The 21,277-nt window shown below is 39.9% G+C and overlaps 1 protein-coding gene across 3 annotated transcripts in view; it reads right to left on the reverse strand.

The window, feature by feature from the left end:
* The window catches only part of fras1 (Fraser extracellular matrix complex subunit 1), a 564,498-nt gene that overhangs the window by 261,919 nt on the left and 281,302 nt on the right, over positions 1-21,277 (reverse strand). For all 3 annotated transcript variants that reach the window (XM_072253146.1, XM_072253145.1, XM_072253147.1), the window contains exons 16-18: positions 16,886-17,026; positions 11,130-11,303; positions 2,935-3,075 (exon numbers count right to left, since the gene is read on the reverse strand). In XM_072253146.1, the coding sequence (XP_072109247.1) occupies positions 2,935-3,075; positions 11,130-11,303; positions 16,886-17,026 (456 nt within the window). The remainder of the gene's footprint in view (positions 1-2,934; positions 3,076-11,129; positions 11,304-16,885; positions 17,027-21,277) is intronic.

The raw sequence follows: 21,277 nt of genomic DNA on the forward strand, positions 1-21,277 counted from the left end.
TGTCACCAACCACAGTACCCAAGGGACTGCCTCCTGTGGGAACATATTTAATTTTGTGCAACCTAAAATGAATAACCACACATGAACTCAAAACTATAGTCTTACATTTATTTACAGCATACTCTCAACCATTTGGCATCGACGGGGATTGGGGGCAGGTGGTGGGTGGGCAATGGTGACACTTGTATGAGAATTACTCAAAAATACTGTAGATCACACAGTAGTATTCTATGCATAAATGGCCAAACTATGTCAATTCCTTAGGCTTTTATGAAATAAAGTTCAAAGTAAATTTAGTATCGAAGTACACTCATGTCATATACTTAGCAAATCTATAGAATAGTAACTATAAGAGGATGGATGAAAGATCAACCGGAGTGCAGAAAACAACAACTGTGCAAATGCAAATATCGATAAACAGCAATAAATAAAGAGAACATGAGCAAATGAGATAAAGAATCCTTAAAGTGAGATCATTGGTTGTGGGAACACCTCAATGGATGGGCAAGTGTAGTTATCCCCTTTAGTTCAAAAGCCTGTTGGTTGAGGGGTAGTAACTGTTCTAGAACCTGGTGATGTGAGTCCTGAGGCTCCTGTACCTTATATCTGATGGTAGCAGCAAGAAGAGACCATGGCCTGGGTGGTGGGGATCTCTTTCCTACGACAGCGTTTTATGTAGATGTGCTTAATGGTGGGGAGGACTTTACCCGTGATATACAATATTTTACACTGACAATTCTATATTTTAAGGATAGACACTCATGAAGTAGCAAATTGTCAAGAGAAGATGTTGCTGTTCTCACAGTTAATAGTCACTAAAATTAAGAATGTCTTTTCATGCTTATTTTGTGTAACACTTGAACAGAAATTCACAGAGCCTATTTTCATAATGACAAACCAATATTATGTAGACTATGCACAGACTTTTGCATAGAACCTCACTTGGGATAGGTGACTACATAAACTAAAATCACCTGTGAAAAGGTCAGAGCAATTTATTCATTGTGGCTCAATTCTCTAGTTGCATTGCATCACTGTGACATTTTGCATCAAATTCAAATTTACAGTTTAAAAAATTAAATTGCTTAATATTTTTGCCAGTTGTGTGATGCACAAGTACTGAATAAATGAGAATTTACTGAAGTATGAATTCACCCCTTTTTATATTCCAGATTCTATAATTTCAACTTGCAAGGCCTATTAACTTTGCTTTCTTCATCCAAGTCATTTGTATTCATAGTGAAAGGCCAAGACTTTGAGGCAAATCCTCTGAGCAACACCAAAACAGAGAGCATTCCATTTTTCCTTATTCTCTAACCCACCTGCTGATGAATAAGGTACCTCCAACTCTGTATGCTTTCATTTTAGTGTATTATTTCTTGAGATGACACATAAAATGTCTTCTGGAAGTTTATTTAAACAATACAGATGGTCACCAGCATGCAACTGAATGCATTTAAAAAAAATCAGCTTCATTAATGAGACATAACCTTTACTTAATTATTCCATCCTAACTGTTATAACACAAGAAACAAGTTGATAAATTATCCACTCAGCTCCACCATTCTTCAAGATCACACCTAATCCTGTACATCACAAGCACTATTGTGCTATCTCACCCATTTTTCCATTGATGCCTTCAAAGGCCAAAATCTACTTAAATCTCTCTTTTTTGAAAGAACTCTAACAACTGAGCTTCACCACTCTATGAGTGAAACAATTTCTCCACTCGGTGCTAAGCAGCCTGATTCAGAGACTGTAATCTCTAGTTTTAGATACCTCAGCTTGCACATCATGTTTCCTACATCTCGTCTGTTGAGTTCTGGAAGAATTTTCTAAGTTTCAGCAAAATTGCTTCTCTCCCCAACCCCTTTATCACTGGAGGATATAGACCTGGATTCCTCAATTTCTCCTTAAATGCTAACCACATCACTACTGGAACCAGTCAAGTAAACCTTTGTTGTGTTCTCTACTCCAGGGGCTGTCTCACCCATGCTCTATACAATTGTAGCAAAATTTTGTCATCCCTGTATTTATATCCTCTTGTAATAATGAAAGACATACTTTCTCAATTTCTCCTTGAAGCTTGTCTACATCCTCCTTTGTACTCAAAATTCCATCCACTTGAGTACCATCAGCAAATTTGGAAATACAACATTTGATTCCTTTAGTTATTTGTTGACTACTTTGTTCAAAACAAGGTAGCAATCAAGGAGATGCTTCATCGAGCACCTCCATTCCATCTGCCGAAAGCGGAACTTCCCAGCGGCCAAACATTTTAAATCCAATTCCCATTCTTGTTTCGATGTGTCAGTTCATGGCTTCCTCTTGCGCCAAGATGAGGCCACCATCAGTGTGTCTGGGTGGACTCCATTCTGATGGCATGAATTTCGATTTCTCCTTCTGGTAAAACTTATTTCACTATTTTCTCCTCTTCTATTCCCCATTTTGGCTTTTTACCTCTTCTCACGTGCCTATCACTTCCCCCTGGGCCACTTCCTTCTTCCCTTTCTCCTATGGTCCACACTCGCCTGCTAAAAATTTTTTCTTCTCCAGCCCTCTACCTTTCCTACCCACCTAGCTTCACCTGTCCCCTTCTAGCTATCCTCCTTCCTCTGTCCCCACCTTTCTATTCTGGTGTCTTCCCTTTTCCTTTACAGTCCTGAAGGGTCACACACCAAAACATCGACTGTTTATTCATTTACGTAAATGCTGCCTGATCTGCTGAGATCCTCCATCATTTTCTGTGTTGCAATAAGCTGAACAATGCGCTTTTTGTGGACCATGTGATTCATATTCCTCGCTGGCCATTTTGAAATTAAGAATGCATCTATTAATATGCAAGGCAGAACACTACAGCAAATTATACAAGGCACAGGTGGAAGGAGAAAGAGAAGTACTTGTACAATAGAATTGTAAAAGAAGTAGACGTACAATAACAGGCTTTGTCTTGACTATAAAATCCTTCTGGACATCTATGGAGACACCTGCTCTCATGTAGGACTCTTGGTGAAGAACAGGCTGTGCAGTTCTGAGCACTGCTCCCTGTGCAGCTTATGCAAGTGGAATGACACTCTGTATGCAAGATAAGAAACGACACACACAAAACATCATTAATATTCAGTACTTTACCATCCACAAGTCTCTTGGTTATCCTTGAAGTGTTTTCTGAAATGCAACAATATTTAATTCTACTTTCTTCAGATGTTCCAAAAATTTTACCAACTGTTTTAACAAGAATATCAATATTCCCTGTTCAGGGACTATATAGTTCTTCTTTAAACATACTTTTTGATCAGAAGGAATTTACAATTCCTAAGTGTTGTACTCAACTGTGCTCAGTTTATTTAATTATCTATCTACTTATGCACATATCCCACGAGTACGTAAAGCAACATCCTTCTGTACTCGCAAATGCCAAAATAAGAAGCCTTTCTAGTAGAGTGATTAAGAAAACACTTAATTGTTCATTAGCAAGTAAGCCAGTACCCAAAAAGTTTTAATAATGTGGATGGTGGTATCAGGTGCATGTCCCAGGGTCAGTTGTGAAATTAGAACTTCAAACAGTGGAATTCACTCTACTATGATCAGGCACAAGCTACAGTGACAGACTGGGAATAACTTCACAGAACTGCATTGCCAGCATGGAGCTCAGCAATATGCATGCATGGCAATTCATCAAATTAACAGACAGGAAATAAAGAGGCAAATATTCCCAATGCTAGTGAGACTGTACACTGGGACAACAATGTCAAAACTCTGTAAAGCAGAATAAAATAAAAATCTATTTTATTGGTGATAAAAACTAAGGTCAACATTAGAAAATCACTCTGCCTCAGCATGAATGCAGTATATGCTTATGGCTGCAAGGTACAATTTTCACAAATAAATTCAGTCAATGTTTTCGCTTGTTCTGGTTAAGACTCTAAGTGCTGACTTATTGTTCACGGTACTTATCAATGTCAGCTCAAGAGGGTATTGGAAGCATTTATGATTTTTCTCAACCTCATTGAAAGAACTCACAATACCCAATGAAAGTGAGGTTTAGGAAAGTAACTGGAGTACATGGAACTGTGTTTCAGCAACAATCAACATCTGCAGGAAAGGAATCTCAAGTAGGTTAATAAAAACAGAGAACTAAAGATGAACCATTTAAGTCATGTCATGCTATTTATAAAGCATTGCCTAATGAAGCTTAAAATTGGTGCAATAAAGAAAATGCAACAAATATGCAAAGGAATCAAACAGAAATATCATTATCACATTCAAAATATTCCAATATAATGACATTTAACCAACATGCATCATAACCGCTGCATGCCACTTCAACTGGTATGATCCTCTTTCAGTCTTCTCATAGATATCTATCTACTCCAGAAATATTAAAGAACACAATGTGCTAGAACTATAAATGTGTGAAACAACAGCCTGAGGAAATCAAACGCACAGACACTCTTTGGCTCTGGCCTCAGATGTGTTATAAATAATTAGATGGTTAAAATGAATGCATTAAACCACTCAATGTTACATATGCACAAGAGGATACTTGCGGCTGGTAATCTGAGCCTGTGATAGGTATTTTAGCACATGAAACTCAATAGTAATGTGCCTGCATGATTACTGCACCTTGAAGGTGGAAACAATGATTGAAGAATTCTGCAGGTTAAGCAAAGAAGTAGTCACCAATTTGGGTCAAGATAAAGTGAAATCCACAAGGTCAGATTAAGTGCGATGCCGGACTTATAGGAAGCCAGGGAAGAAATCACCAAAGTATTTGCTTCATTGTTAGCCAATGACAAAATATCAGAAGATGAGTCTAATATTGTTTCAGTGTTCAAAAAGGGTAGCAAGCACAGAACAGGGAACTACAGGTTAGCGAATTGAACCTGACTTCAGCTGTAGGCAAGTAACTGGAGGAAATTCTGAAGGATAAGATCTCCCATCACTTGGATAGTCAAGGTCAATTCACAAATAGCATGATTTTGCATATGGGAGTCACATCTGTTGAATCTTTTGGAGCGTTTCAAAGAGATTACTAATGGGATGTTGTCTACATAGACTTTATTACGGCCTTTGACAATGTCCTACATGGCAGACTGATCTAAATGTAGTCCCCCCTGGCCAGCCTCAGGGTCGCTCGGCTCGCTGTCGTCTATGGAAATAGCCTTCAGCCCCGCCAAACTGGGTAATTAGTTTGTATGGATGCTGTGTGATGTACCCCACCCCACACAAATAACAGACAATACACCGGATACGATTAAATGATTTAGTTTATAGATATTACTGGAACTATATAATTAATAGACAATAAAATATAAAAGGAAAATAAAAGGCACCACACTTAACAAAGGTCAGTCTCTTCGTGCACAAACAGTTGGAGCTCAGGACCCTCCTTCTTCACCCTGTGACCCCTAGGACCACCTCGACCTGCCGCCTGGGACCAACAACGGTGGTTGACCAGACGCTCCACACGAGTCTGTCTCCGTCTCCTCTGCTCACCAAACACCCTGGACCTTGGACTCCTGCTCGGGGTCTGACCCCATTAGCAGACTGACAGCACCTGGTTCATCCTCAGTCTCTCTCTCTCCCGTCTTCTCCCAAAAAAACCTGCACATCACACTAACTTACAGACACACAGAAAGCATAACATCCATCCCAATTGGTTCATTCACCATCTTATCAGTAACATAATCCAAACAAACTGCTAGCGGGAGGACTTTCTCAGCAGTTAACATAACAAAGAAGCCATTTCAATTATGACATAACAAAGCAGCCATTTCAATTATAACATAACAAAGAAGCCATTTTAATTATACTATGCAGTAACATAAAAGAAGAAACCCCTTACATAAAGGTGAAGTCACATGGGACTCATGGAGAGTTTGGAGGTGGATTTAGAATTTGCTAGATGAGAGGAAGTAGAGGGTTGAAGGTTGAAGGTCAATTCTACACTGCAGCCCTGTGACTAGTGGGGTGCCTCAGGGATCCTTGTTATGACCTTCGTTATTCATTATATATGTAGATGATTTGAATATGAAGGTAGATGTCAGGATTAGCAGGTTTGCTGATTATACAGATTAGGTGTCTTGTTGATAGTGAAACAGGCCACAATGAATTACAAAGGGATCTCGATCAAGTGGGGAGATGAGCTGAGGAATAGCAAATGGATTTCAATTTAGTTAAGTGTGAGCTGATGGATTTTGGACAGATAGGCCAGGATAGGATTTATTACAGAGCATGGACAGGAGTTGTGGAGCAGAGGGACCCGGGAGTTTAAGGAACAGCTCACTGAAAGTGACCACACAAGTACTCAGGTGGTAAAGAAGGCATTTGTCATGCTGGCCTTCATCAGCCAGGACAACGAGTTTAGGAGCTGGGACATTATGTTGCTGTTATACAAGTCATTGGTGCAGCGTAAAGTTTCAGACACTCTGTCATAGAAAAGACTTTGTCATGCTAAAGAAGATGCAGAACAAATTCACAAGGATGCTGGCTGGATTGTAAGGTGTGAGTCGCAAGGAGAAGCTAGTCACACTGAATCTTTATTCAGTGAAAAGTAACACGAGGTGTGACCTCATAGAAGTTTAGAAAATCATGAGGGGTATGGATAAGATGGACAGTCATAGACTCTTCCCCAGGGTTGGGGAGTCCAAAACTAGAGGCAAATGTACAAGAGAAGAAAGGAGAGACTTAAAAGAGACCTGAGTGCTGTTAGAGGAAGAGATCGAGGTGGGTACAATTACAACATTTAAACGGCACCTGGATGGGTCCATGGAGGGGAGATGTTTGGAAAGTTATGGACCGAATGCGGCAACTGGGACCAGCAGGAAGGATGCTGTAGTCAGCAGAGACCAGTTGGGAGCAAGGGCCTATATCCATGCTGTATTACTTCATGGCACTATCACATCCCAAAGCAGGGCCTCAACCCAAAACTTCAGCCATCACTTTGCGACTGGACACGCTCTGTTCTTCCAGTAGTCTGTATTTTTTTCTCCAAGTTCCAATATCCAGAGTCCTTTGCATCCCCAGGATGACAATACTCTGTTCAAAACATGTCAACTAACTCGCTAAAACACTACATAGGCAATCACCATTTTCCAGGCTTTTACACTGATGTGAGATAACAGGTTAGGGATTTGTTTTCTCTCAAGCTTCAATCACACAGAATCAGAATTGAAATCGGAATCAGGTTGTGAAATTTGTTGTCTTTGTGACAGCAGTATAATGCAATGCATAATAATAGAAAAAAATCTGCGAATTACAATAAGTGTGTGTATATATATATATATATATTTATCTACACACACACATACCTATTTTAGGTATATGTAAATAAAATATAGTTAAATTAAATAAGTAGTGCAAAAATACAAATAAAAAAGTAATGAGGTAGAGTTCATGGGTTCAATGCCCATTCAGAAATCGGATGTCAGAGGGGAAGAAGCTGTTCCTGAATCCCTGACTGTGTGCCTTCAGGCTCCTGTACCTCCTTCCTGATGGTAGCAATGAGAACAAGGCATGACCTGGGAAATGCAGGTCATGAATTGACTAGTTTAGTAGTTGCCACTTCAGCTATATTGCAGCCTTCAGGACATAATGTCAAACTCAACAATTTCCAATCATTTTTTTTCTTTCTGCTGTAGGTTACTCATTTCTAAATCTAAATCAATTTTTCTCCCGCCACAGACACTGCCTGCTGCACTGTGTATGTTGAACATCCTTGTTCGGATTTCTGATTTCAGAAACTACTCTGAGTTCACTTCACAGTTTTTGGCATGTTACTTTGCTTATTTTCCCTTTCTCATCCTGCTCTTGGAAATCTGTTAACTTGGTGATCCTGTAATTATTGGGAACACCTGGCCTCACCCAATAAGACGCATTCTCTTTATCCCATCCATCCTTCCCGCATTCTCTCTGCAACTGAAACTAGCTTGATTTCCCCCCCAATTTATGAAGGTGCTGTATCTGCAATGCTACCTTTGTTTCTCTTTACATGGATACTTCCTGACCTGCTGAATATTTCCAGCATTTCCTGTTTATATTTCAGATTGTTAGTGTCCATAGATGTTTAATTTTCAATCACCTTATGTTTTGTAACCTCAAATGATTAAATCAATTTACACGAGTCTGGGAATGCAGGTCTAACTTAAAGTTTATTTTAAGCAAAGCATGCACGTAGCATGTGGTCATGTGATAATGTATGCAATTTACATATACATATAACCCATAAAGAAATATTTAAATGAACAGGAAAGCTTAATCAGTCAATACATATACAAGAATACTCAAATATTACTGAAATATTAAATGCACAACACACTTCTTCTGGTTTTGGGAATCAATCAGCTACAGGAATGTTTATAAAAATATGGTATTATAGTTAATCAACAGCATTTATTTCAGAGGTCACGACACCATCATCGTCCTCCAGGCTGAGCTGAGTACTTTCTCAATAGATGTTCATGTATTATGTTCAGCTTTTCACAGAAAAGGAGGTAAATTTCAGAGATAAACAAGTTACAACTTAAATCTAGGAAAATACCTCAATGTTGAAGTTAGGAGTAGAAGGAACATGTAGAATAAAATGAATAAGTTAAAGGTAAAATGCCGATGGGTGTAAGGAACCTGTTAAGCTGAGGAAAGACAAAGCAAGATGAAAGGTCCAGGGAAAGAATTCTAGAAGATGGGGGCATAGGTGGATGCATTTCCTAACACAGAGAGAAACGTGTAATCAACAAAGGAGTTAAGGAGATATAGCAAGTACTGCTGTAGCCTTCAGATGTACTGTAACTAAACAAAAAGAAGTCTAAGATTTAAGTTGGCATTAAATTTGGACCAGGATATTGAGTACGCATTATTAACAAATCACTATTTCGCTCACTGCTGGAAGAACAACACTTGTTTCTGTCAACTGCATTTTTTAAAATCATTTCTCATCCTAACTTTCTGTCAAAGTTAATTAAGTACCATGATAGTGTATAACATAGAATTGTTTAGACTTTAATAAGATCCATTTTGACAGAGATAAAGCGATTATTACAGGTGCTTGCTGAAGAATCTCAGTGAGCAATTCCTACTGGCATTTACGTGCTCATGAGAAGGCTTAACAAAGTCATCTTTCAGCAGCTGTCATTTAGATTATTCCATCAATAATTAATAGTAACTGAGGTAAGAACAGTAACACATGGTAAGAATGCATTATATTACATTGAAGTTAGGACAGAGGAATGTATGCGCATGACAACCACTTTTTATAATACCAAAAATTAATTTTCATTTTGACGGTTTGATGTTTTGAAGTTCTGAGGGGAAGACCCGAAGAAGATGGTACCAGCATACAAAGTATTTTTTTAAGCGTGTCGTACCAGACATTCAGCCATTCTTGTCTGGCACATGGTGTCAGGATTAACCGGGTCACCCTATGAACAGTCCTGACTCGACCCTTGTATTTTTCACGACGCCGAGTGGCTAGCTCGACATTCAACCCGGCACGGGTGGAAAGCGTGCTCGGAGGTGGCCTGACCTGGATTTGAACTCGGGAATCTTCACTCTGGAGTCTGGCGCTGATCTCTCCGCATTACCAGCCAACGTACAAAGTGACCAAGAACTATGTCTTGCAGATGGCTCACCAAACTACTTTTTTTTACACCTTTTTATTTCAAATGCAGTTCTTCTACAGGTGAAGCATCTGATCTATATTTTGGTGGCATATTTTCGGGCCGATTGGGCAATCTGGTCCTTTGATGTTTCCGAGAAGGTTCTGTGGGGTTTTCAGTGATGTGTGCAGCCTGAAGGCCAAGAAGCCTAGACTCCATTTCTCGCTAATCTCTCCGATTAAAGCGCCAAGGAAGATTGAAATCATTGTGGCGAGTGCAGAAGCCGAGGGGATGTTCAACGCCGTCGACCTCCGTCTCGTTCACTGCTCCCAGAGCAAGATCTCTGCTCTTGAATGACTTCTCTCTCTCCCTCCACACTGTTGGAGGGTGGGTACTGGACTCCTGAGTCTTGGGTAAGGTTTAATCAATGCGGTTTGTGGACTGGACATTGGAGTTCACATTACGATGTGCTTTTGGTTTCTGGTTGCTCCCTTTTTTTTTGTTGCTATTTTGGGCAAATTTTGAATTGGGACAGCCTGCAGATAACAAAAACTGAGCTGAAACTGAACATGCCTGGACCCTCTCAATTTTGTGTTTTATATTCTGTGTTTTTTTTTTCGTACTGTTTGCGTGATTCGTTTTTCTTTGCACGTGGGGGGGTGGGGTTGTTTGTTGTTATTTATTTATAGAGAAACAGCACAGAGTAGGCCCCTCTGGCCCTTTCAGCCACGCTGCCAGGCAATCCCCCATTTAATCCTGGCCTAATCGACAGGAATGTACAATTTACATGGTACATCTTTGGACTATGGGAGGAAAGCAGAGCTCCTGGAGTAAACACATGTGGTCACAGAGAGAACGTACACGCTCCTTGCAGGCAGTGGCGGGAATTGAACCTGGGCTGCCTGTACTGTAAAGCATTGTGCTAACCTGTACGTTACCTTTTCTTTGAAGGGGTTCCATGGTCTTCTTTGTTTTGTGGCAGTCTGTCGGGAAGATGAATCTCATGGTTGTATATTGCATAAATATTTTTATGCTATATGTACTTTGAATCTTTGAATGGTTATTTAAGAGAAGAATCCAGTTTTTGACGTTGTCATTCATTTCTGTTGATAAATTTGGAACCTCCAACATCTAGTTCGCAAATACTGATGGCTAAATACTCTATAGTTATGGAGTTACAAAACATTAACAACTTTTATAGTTTCAAAAAATAAACTTCCACAGACAGTATTCCTATTTTTATATAGTGTAAACAAGTATACAAACTTTAAACAAGAGAAAATCTGCAGATGCTGGAAATCCAAGCAACACACACAAAATGCTGGAGGAACTCAGCAGGCCAGGCAGAACTGGCAAAGGGTCTCGGCCCAAAACGTTGACTGTACTTTTATCCATAGATGCTGCCAGGCCTACTTAGTTCCTCCAGCATTTTGTGTGTGATACAAATTTTAAACCTGGATATGCTGGATTTTAAACCTGGATAACCTAATTGAAGAGCAATTGAAATCACATTTTGTGTCACAAAGCACTTACCTACACACACTTTAGTGGGACTCAGGAAGAAATGTGGCTTGCAATTAGCCACACACACTCCATGTGGCACTCCATCAGTCTCCTGATAAATCTGAATGGCCTCCTCAGCTTTGAGGCAACTGATACATTGTGAATGCTTGGGTCCAATACACGCTCGGCAAGAAGGGCTGCAGGCTTTTGAGAAAATAAAATAACAATGAGGATCTAATGTTTTAAGATGGGATTGTGCTCTTTTGGAAAAGAAACATTATCCAGCATTAATCAAATTCTTCCATAGGTTATGACCATTGAACATCTAAGCTGTAACCCTTGAGCAGTGCATATGTTACTGCATTACTGTGGAAGGAAAGCCCAGCACAGAAGGCTGCTGATTTTTCCTGGAGATGAAGGAAATCTAAACAGGCCACTCACACAGACCACACTTCAGCATCCAAGACCAACATAATGCAGCCAAAATTCTGGTGGATCAGTGTTAATGCCACAAGACATCCTGCCAAGAGTGGTGATAGAGGCAGATACATCAGCAGCATTTAAGAAACTCTTGGTCAGGCGCATGGATGATAGAAAAGCCAAAGGCTATGTAGGAGGGAAGGGTTAAATTGATCTTAGAGTAGGTTAAAAGGTTGGCAAAACATGGGGGTGGGGGGAGGGTGTCAAAGGGTCTGTACTGTGCTGTAATCTCTCTGCTGTATGACTAGTCTCTCATAGTTTTGAACCATAAGTAGAGGGAACCTGGAGTTCAAGTTTCACTATGTCATTTGCAATTTTAAAAAAAGTTGTATCAGTTTACATGCGTAAAATTTTTTTAAAAATCAAACACTTTACAATGATCATGTGGGAAAGAAGCCTCTCATCCATATTTGGTCTGACCTAAATGCTATCCCAGCATTACACTGCTGTAGCTACTCTGAAATGATTGGGAGTTTCTCTCAATTTGACTCACACTAACGTCAGCATCTTGGGCAACTAGTGATGGGCAATAAATGCTGGATTTGTCAGTGATTTCATTACCCGCTAAAACTACAGTAAGTGCCTCGACCTAGTTTCTCAAATAGTGACTGGACATATGGGAGGAAGCAACATCAAACTTCAAATTGAAACAGAATAAGACAGCTAGCCAAGAAATGATAATCAGTTCTAATAGGCCACAGAAATATACAATTGCTACTTGTCAGAAGGAGAATATTTGTAAGGTATTTACCACTATTCAACCATATTCCTTCATGGTATAACAAAAACCAAACCACATCATAGGTGCATCCGTTCAGATTTTAATTCAATAGCAAATAAGATTAACAGCAATGCAGAAATAAATCAGATAATGCTATCTCTCAGGCTTTTTTCAGTCATTCTCGGCAGACACTGCAGATCCCAGGCATCAAATAGTCAGCAAGGAATACACAACAAGAAATTTCCATTGAAATAAGTTTCAAAATCATTTTCCTAAGAGCTGCGTCAAAGCTGATTCCAGATTCAATGGCAGAAGTAAGTCATCACGCTCTGAGTGAGCTTACAAGCAAAATTGTCTGTGGGGGGAAAAAAACAGCATTCTCTACTGAACATGATGCAAAATGATCCTGATAACAAAAAGGAAATTGAGAGTTTTATACACAAAGTGCCGGCAGCATCTATGGAAGTGAATAGATAGTTGATGTTTCAGGCCAAGACCCTTCATCACGATTGGAAAAAAAGGGAGGAAGGTGTCAGAATAAAAATATGGGGGGATTGGAAGGAGGACAAGCCAGGTGAAGCCAAGTGGGTGGTGGAGGGGGTTGAAGTAAGAACCTGGGAGGTGATAAGTGGAAGTGGGAAAGGGCTGGAGAAGAAGGAATATGATGGGAGAGGAGAGTGGATGATGGGAGAAAGAAAAGGAGGAGGAGCACCAGGGGGAGATGATAGGCAAGTGAGGAGAAGTCGCAAGATGGGAGCCAGAGTAGGGAATGAAGAACAGGGGAGCAGGGATAAAAATTACCAGAAAGAGAAATCGATACTCATGCCGTCATATTGGAGGCTATCTAGATAGAATATGAGGTATTGCTCCTCTAACATGAAATGGCCTCATCAAGGCAGAAGAGGAGGCCATGGGCTGACATGTCAGAAAAGGAATAGGGATAGGAAATAAAACATGGCCAGGTCTAACCACTTTGGAACTGATAGCAGTATTATACTTAATTCCAAAATTAACAAGTTGTAGAAGGTCTGGTGCCACACATGTTAATTAATTCTATATGTCAGAATTATACAATTAATTCCCCGAAACTGAGGACTGAACTTCATATTTGCTAGAGCATTTGACTATAATTTTTCAAAGATTTGTCAAGAATGTTTCGTTTCTAATATTACCTAATGCCAGTTCTGCTCACAGATTTCTACCTTTGAGTAACTACACAACACTGTCCCTTAGATGGTTAATAAATGGTAGCTTTTGACTGCATTGACCTTGAAGAATTTCAGTTATTCAGCAAGTGTTTGTACAGCAACACTGTTTTACAGCATACAGATAATTAAAGTTGGGATGTTTAGAAACACAGTGAATACATTCCTGAAACATTGCAGTGGAGGGTTAGGAGAATATTAATGGGAGATGAGTCATCGATTATCCTTCTCAGCTGTTTACGTTTTATTTTACAAAGCACATCTTTCCAAATGATGCTCTGATTTTGGGGTGAGCAGCTGCAGTAATTCAACTCTCTGATGGCACTCCTGACATTTTTTTTTAAGACTTCAGAGCAGACATGCTGTGACCTAGCCTTTTCCAACCCTGTGTTCCCTACCGGGATTTTGTGGGCATGCAGTCCGATCAAACAGTGTATAGAAAGAAATATAATTTAAGATTTAAATTGCTCATAGAAATTGCATCAGCGAGTGATTAAGAATGACAGAAAAGGTGGGATAAACAGTGAGACATGAAAGCTACACAGAAGAGTACAGCACCGCACCAGACCCCAGATCCTTGATACCTGTGCCAACCATGGTGCCACATTAAAGTAGTCCCATCTACCTGCACAGGGTCCATATTGCTCTATTCCCCATCTGTTCATGCACTTATCAAAATCATATTTGTTTCTGCCATCTCCTGTTGCACCTCTGGCTGCATATTCAGGCACCTACCATGCTCTGTGTGATAAACTTACCTCACAAATCTCCTTTAAAACTCCCTTCTAAATGGCCCTCTCAGCTTAAAGCTGTGTCCCACGGTATTTAACATTGTTAGAAAAGCTTGTGACCATTTTACCCTATTTATGCCTCTCACAATTTCATATATTCTGTCAGGTCAGCCTCTCAAACTTCAGCACTCCAGAGGAAGCGATCCAAGTTTGTCTAACCTCTTCTTACAGCCAATATTTTCTAATTCAAGCAACATCCTAGTGAACTGCTTCTGCACAGCCTTAAAAGCCTCTACTTCCTCCCTAAAATGCCAAGACCAGAACTGCACACAACATTCCAAATGTGGCTTACCCAAACATTTGATATAGCTGTAACATGATTTCCAAAATTTATATGCAACACCCTGCCCAATAAAGGTAAGAATGCTATATACCTTCTTAACAACCCAATGTTACTCTTTCTGGGAGGTATAGACTTGGACCCCAAGATCCCTCTGTGATCTCAATATCAATGCTCTAAATGGTCCTGAAATTTCTCCATATGAGTGCATAACTCCTTACACATGTCCGGATTAAAATTTATCTCCTCTTTGTCTGTTATATTTCCAAATGATCTCTGTCCTGCAGTATCCTTTGACAACTTCCCTGACTGTGTACATCTCTGCTAATGTTTGTGTCATCTGCAAGTTTACAAATCAGCCCACCTACATTTTCAACCCAAATCATTTATAGATATATATCTCAGAAACAGAGGTCACCGTACTGATTCCTGAAGAACACACTGTTCACAGACTTTAATCAGCATAACTTCCCTCTGCCATTCCCTTTTATCTTCCATAATACTGAAACCAGTCCAACATATCACTATGGATTCTATGTAGACGACATTCACTGCCCAACTCTCATTATTCGTCTTTGTTATTTCCTCAAAAAATTCAATCCAAATTCATAAGACGTGACCCACACCCACACAAAACCCTGCTGACTAATATATGTGTGTTGCTTAGATTTCCAGCATTGCTGCCTGGTCTGCTGAGTTCCTCCAGCATTTTGTGTGTGTTGCTTAGATTTCCAGCACCTGCAGATTTTTTTCTCTTGTTTCTGACTAATATGTCCAAGTTTTTCCAAATATGAATAAATCCTATCCCTAAGGATCTTCTCCAATAATTTCCCTATCACTGATGTAAGTGCATGATTATCCCTGGTACCCTTCCTTCTTAAACAGAGCATTAAACAATTCTCCAGTCCTCTCAGACCTTGAATGTGGCTAAAAAGGATATTAAGGTCTCTGATAAGGCCTCAGCAACTTCCTTAATAATCTGAGATAGACTCCATCAAATTCATGAACCTTGCCATCCCTATCTTTCTTCCTCACAGGAACATTCAGTCCCTAATTCTGATCAGATAGTCTTTAAACAACACCCATATTAGATGTGGACTAAACAACAACCACTCCAGATCTACTCTCCCCAGTTCCTACCTAATACTGGTGTAATTAGACTTCCTGTAACGTAGCACTCTCATCTGTTCCCCCGCCTTATCCACCAGCTAGAAAAATGAGCAGAACAGTGAAAGGTGGAATTTAATGCAGACAAATGTGAGGTGTTGCAACTTGAAAAGGACAAACCAGCTACACAGTGCATGGTCAGACACTGAGGAGTGAGGTACAGCACAGCGATCTAGGAGTAAAGATCCATAATTCCTTGAAAATAGCACCACAGTTAGACAGGGACATAAAGACACCTTTGGCACATTGGTCCTCAGAAATCAAAGTATTGATGCAGGAGTTGGGATGTTATGTTGAAATTGTACAAGAAGTTGGTGCAACCACACTTGGAGTATTGTGTATAGTTCTGGTCACCTACATACACAATAGATATCAATGTTTGAAAGAATACACAGAAAATTTATAAGGATGCTGTTGGAACTTGAGAATCAGAGGTTGAATAGGTTAGGACTTTATCCCCTGGTTGGACTAGCTATAATGCATTTCAAGAAACTCTCCTAGAGTCACCTAACAAATTCTGCTGCATCTAAGCCTCTGGTGTGAAGGACGTCCCAGTCTACATTAGGAAACCTTAAGTCACCCACGACAGAAAACCTGTTGTTTACACATCTTTCTCCGGCCTGCCTACATATCCGTTCCTCTAGCTCCTGCTGGCTTTTGGGAGGCCTATATTGTAGCCCCATCACAGTGACTACACTTATCATATTTCTGAACTCTAATTGTAGTGCCTCACTGGATACGAGCCCTCCCAGTAATTCTCAATCTGACCTTCTCCCATACAGGTAGTGTAACTCGTCCACCTCTTTGGTCTTGTAGTTAAAAAGCGGAGTTACACATCGTGGAAAAGTGAGCTAACTCTGCCAGCAGCATCCATAACTCCAGTTTTAAGTGTGCAGGTATTAAAGATTTGGTTTGATTTGCAGTTTTGGAAATCATTACTACTATTGGGTCAAAATTAGTCTCATTGAGTCAATAATGAAAGGTTTATGGAATCTACTGCAAACTTTAACAAGTAATTAAAGCAAATAAAACCAATATGAAATATCTGGAAGACAAAGGAATTTGTGGCTTTGTAAGAAGGACTGCTTCAGCTTCAATCAAAAATCAACAGTGTATCATACTTCCACAACCATACTGTATACCTTGGCATGTTCCATGTGCAGAGTAAAACCCCTCAGGACAGGCTGAGAGACACTGGCCTTTGTGCAGGACATGCTGATTGGCACAGGAGGTGCAAAGCACAGGCGAAGAGCCAGCGCAGGTTGCACAGGATACGTGGCAAGCTGAAACAAGAGAGGACACAGCTGTAAACACATAAATCAGAGGAGCTGAATGAGGAAGCAATTGGTTATAGTGGAAAACCCATGAACAAAACTGAATGTACTGAGATCGTGTTACACAACCAAACTTTCATACCACACAGGAGCATATTCAGCCCATTATTTCTGTACTACTCCTGTTAAAGATTTTGCCAATGACTCTCACTTATCTACCCTTCTCCCATAGCTTTAAAAACTTTTCTTTTCCAAGCAGACTTTACAACATGGCAGCTTTCCGAAAGGTGTAATGAAAGAGAAGGAATGGTACAGGCCTACCCATGCAACAGCGGAGAGTGCAGAGCGCCTCACAATTTACTTAGAGTGCCCCATCCTTTACTGATCACATGTAAAACATGCCAAAAAACACAGCTGTTTGAACACTAGTGACATAAAGTACAATGAATAATATTTCAGAAAAGGCTCCGACTGAAGATGCAGCAAGGTAGAAATGGAAACAATAAATGGTAAAATTAGTTTATTATTGGTACACGTGCTGTGTTGTGGCTACTCGAACAACCCACAGCGCTAAGAGACGAGGCACGGGGAGAGGCACAGTTAATCCTGGTGGACACGTCTTCCGTAGAATCTAATAGTAATAATGTTCAAAATCAAAGAAATGTATTTGATCCTCTATTAGTAGCTAGCTAAACGAACAATCTTGAAATGATAAAACAAATGAAACCAAAAGAGTGATATTAAACGTACTTAAGCGGAATTAAGCAAAGTTAAGCGGTCAACAAAAGGAAATCACACCCAGCTTTCTCTAGCTCTAACTGACTACATGGCGGTCATATCATGATTTTTGTCAAGGTCAGGCTCACGTGATTTGAACGCTGCAGTCCTAGATTTCAGTAGGGAGTGTATCTCCCAGTCCATCCATGGTTTCTGTCTGGGAACAGCCGGATTGTCCTGTTTAATACACAGTCCTCGGTACACTTGTGGATAAAATCCATGAGAGTGCGGAACCTACTCACCTAGTATGGCGGCTGAGTCTCTGAATACAGACCAGTCTACTGACTCAAAGCCTTTATAAATATCCTCATCTGTTTCCTCAGACCGGCACTGAGAAAAAACTTTCTGCACCAGATCTTCACATTTCAGCCTCTGTTTGCATACAGCAGAAGGAGCTCAGCCTGGTGTCCGATTTGCCAAATTGTGGCCGGGGTGTCTAATGTAAAATGTGGTGAGTTTTCACTGAGCAAGAGGAATCGAGGCAGGTCCCATAAGAGGTTCAAAAACTGCGTGAAAGCTAACATTGCACACACTGGGCATGTACCAAAATGTCCGGAACAGAGTGCGGCTAGACCGAAGTGGCTGGTGAGCCTTGGTCACAACAATCTAGAGGAGGGGCAATGAGCAGTTCTAATCACTGCCCGACAAAGAAGGAAAAAAAAAGCAGTGACTCCACTTCCAGAACCAGCACAGTTTTCATGTCCTTATTGTGGACAGCTCTGTCGCTCACAACTTGGACACAACAGATCTGCACAAACCTAACAGTCATCATCAGATACGATGAACAACCAATCAGTCATCAATCAGCAGTAGACAAGGGTGTTTGGGGCCCTGGTGGGATAGGAGACACGTTAAGAGTACAGGTCCACGATCCCTTATCCAAAATCCTTGGGGCCAGTTGCATTTCAGAATTCAGAATTTTTCGGATTTCAGATCCCCCACCCCTCGATACCAAAAAACACGTATGCTCAAGTCCCTAATTTAACCTGCCCACAGTGCGGTGGACTTTAGGACCCGGTGGCGCACCAAACCTACACACATCCTTCTGTATCATCTCTAGATCACTTATAATACCTAATACAATGTAAATGCTATGTAAATAATTGTTATACGTATTATTTAGGGAATAATGACAAGAAAAAAATCTATTTCCAACAAAAACATTCAATAAAACATAAAAATATACAGCTTCAAATGAACCGAATCAAACACATGGTAAATGACTTATTGGAATAAATGCAGGACGTCACTGTCACTATAAAACTTCAGTAACTTGTCTTTCTGTTTATTTAAATCATATACAGTGGTAGTTCCAACACTATCTTCTTCAGTAAGATGCCACACAGACACACCATGATCAAGCTTCTGCAATAACTCCACTTTCTGCATTATTGATAATGAAACAGATGCTTCCTTCTCTTTTTCTCATTGTTACCCATAGGGGTATCTGCAGCTCTTCTTGACATTTTCACAGTGAAATTAAACACAAAGTCAACAGTGAACACAAAATATCAGCAAACGGCAAATGCACGTGTAACCAGTACGAGCGCTGAGCCACAACTGACATCTGGTGGTCTCTGCAAGTGCTGCCACGTCACACCTGAGTGACGTCAACTGTTGGCCAAAAAAACTTCGGTTTTCGGAGCTTTTTGGATTTCAGAATTTCGAATGTGCACCTGTACTTTAGTAAAACACTTGTGAAGTTAGCTTAGTTGAATTCGCCAGCAATGATGAAGAAGAAGTGGAAATTCAGTGCTTCAATTGGATAGGTATGAACCACATCGATTCATTTGACAGTGGCAACATCAGCATGCTGTTGTTCTGGTTGTGTGGGGCTGGACATTGTAGGGGATGTGCCCACACAGCCAGGCAACAATTCTCAAAACATTCTGAAGTGAATTCACTCAACATCAGCATTTCCTGGCGCAGACATCCTCATGACCCTTTCAGTACGAAGTAACAAATGCAATTTTCCCAAAGAATAAAATTAGAAAGTAAGAAAATCAACATCATAATTTTCATGCTTTTCATTTGTACTACAGGATTCTTACTACTTAATCTGCTCTGCAATAGATTCCACCTCCTTAATGTCATGAAGTCTAGAAATTTGATTTACATTATTACCAATAGCTTTATAAACTTATTCAAAGATGCTTTTCACCTTTACTCTGGATTCTACCTCACTCCTAACTGTTCTAGTTACAGTTTAAGAGGGAACCTCCTAAAATGCAGAAGAGTGCTCCACTATTTGCTCAACAAAGTGAATACTCTAACAATACAAAATGAGATTAATAGGGTGAACTCTACTTGTGGGAAAAAAAACATAATTGATAAGTTCAATTCCCAAAAGCAGTCTATGACAGTAGTATTGTTTATTTAGACCTACATATGTGCAGGATTATGTTCAGTATTTTTAACCGTATGGTATTCAAATTCCAAGCAATGCAACTGGGGTGGAGTAACTCACATGACCTACCATTCCACATGGAAACTATATGACAGCCAGGCCAAAGGCTACATTTATTTTGACGTCTTTATCAGTACATTTCCAAAATAATCTTTGGCACAGAGATTTTGATCTGAATTCAAGTGCCCAAAGCAAAAAAGACACTAAATTCATACGTATTATTTGATCAAACACAGTCAGAGGTCATCCAAGTGCAGCCCTACTTGCTTGCAAGTTTAAAATTATGGGAATACAGTGGGTGTTCCAAGGGAAGGTTGAATTTTTAAAAAGAGAGTTGTAGAAGTCTGTTGACCTGCACAATATTCTGCAAAATATTGGATTATTTCTATTTATATTTAATTCTAAACTAACTGTATTGTCTAATTCTTCTTAAAAACAATCATCATATGACATTAATTGCTTTGATGGGAGTCTACTGGTTGCATCTAATACTTGTGGGAAAACAATTCTTCAGATCTGTATTTGAATTTTGCATAGCCAGTTATTACATTCCCACTTTCGAGCCTCAGTTTAAGCTAAATCATTCATTGGATGGATCAATTGAAAATAACATTAAAAAAACATTTTTCCACCCAAGGATGGAAGCACAAAAGCTGAACAGAAAGTTGATGACATTAAATCTTGAAAGACTTCTTATCAATCTGCAAATATTTCAAAGTGTAAGCTGATAAGAGGATTGAAACTTTAAAGTTTCTGCTTTTATTGCAATTGACCGAGTCAACAAAAATTGTATCCAAAATTTAGAAAAACATTGCTTATCCGTGAAGTTTCTGCTCAGACTACTCCTCTAATATTTAGCATTTTTATGTGTAAGGTTATTCTATGCACCAGAGTTTCCGAGGTGATGTTGGATTGCGTATTGGAGCGAGATTTCAAAAGAAACAAGTAGGGGCAGTCAGACCATTCACTGCGCCATAGTTCTCAAGGGACATTGGATTGAGGAGCAGAAGACAGGCTTCAAAAGAAGTGAGCGAGAGCAGTTGGGAAATTCTGCGTGTCACAGTTCCAGAGGAGAA

The sequence above is a fragment of the Mobula birostris genome, chromosome 3 (genome assembly GCF_030028105.1).
Source record: "Mobula birostris isolate sMobBir1 chromosome 3, sMobBir1.hap1, whole genome shotgun sequence".
NCBI classification, from domain to species: Eukaryota; Metazoa; Chordata; class Chondrichthyes; order Myliobatiformes; family Myliobatidae; genus Mobula; species Mobula birostris.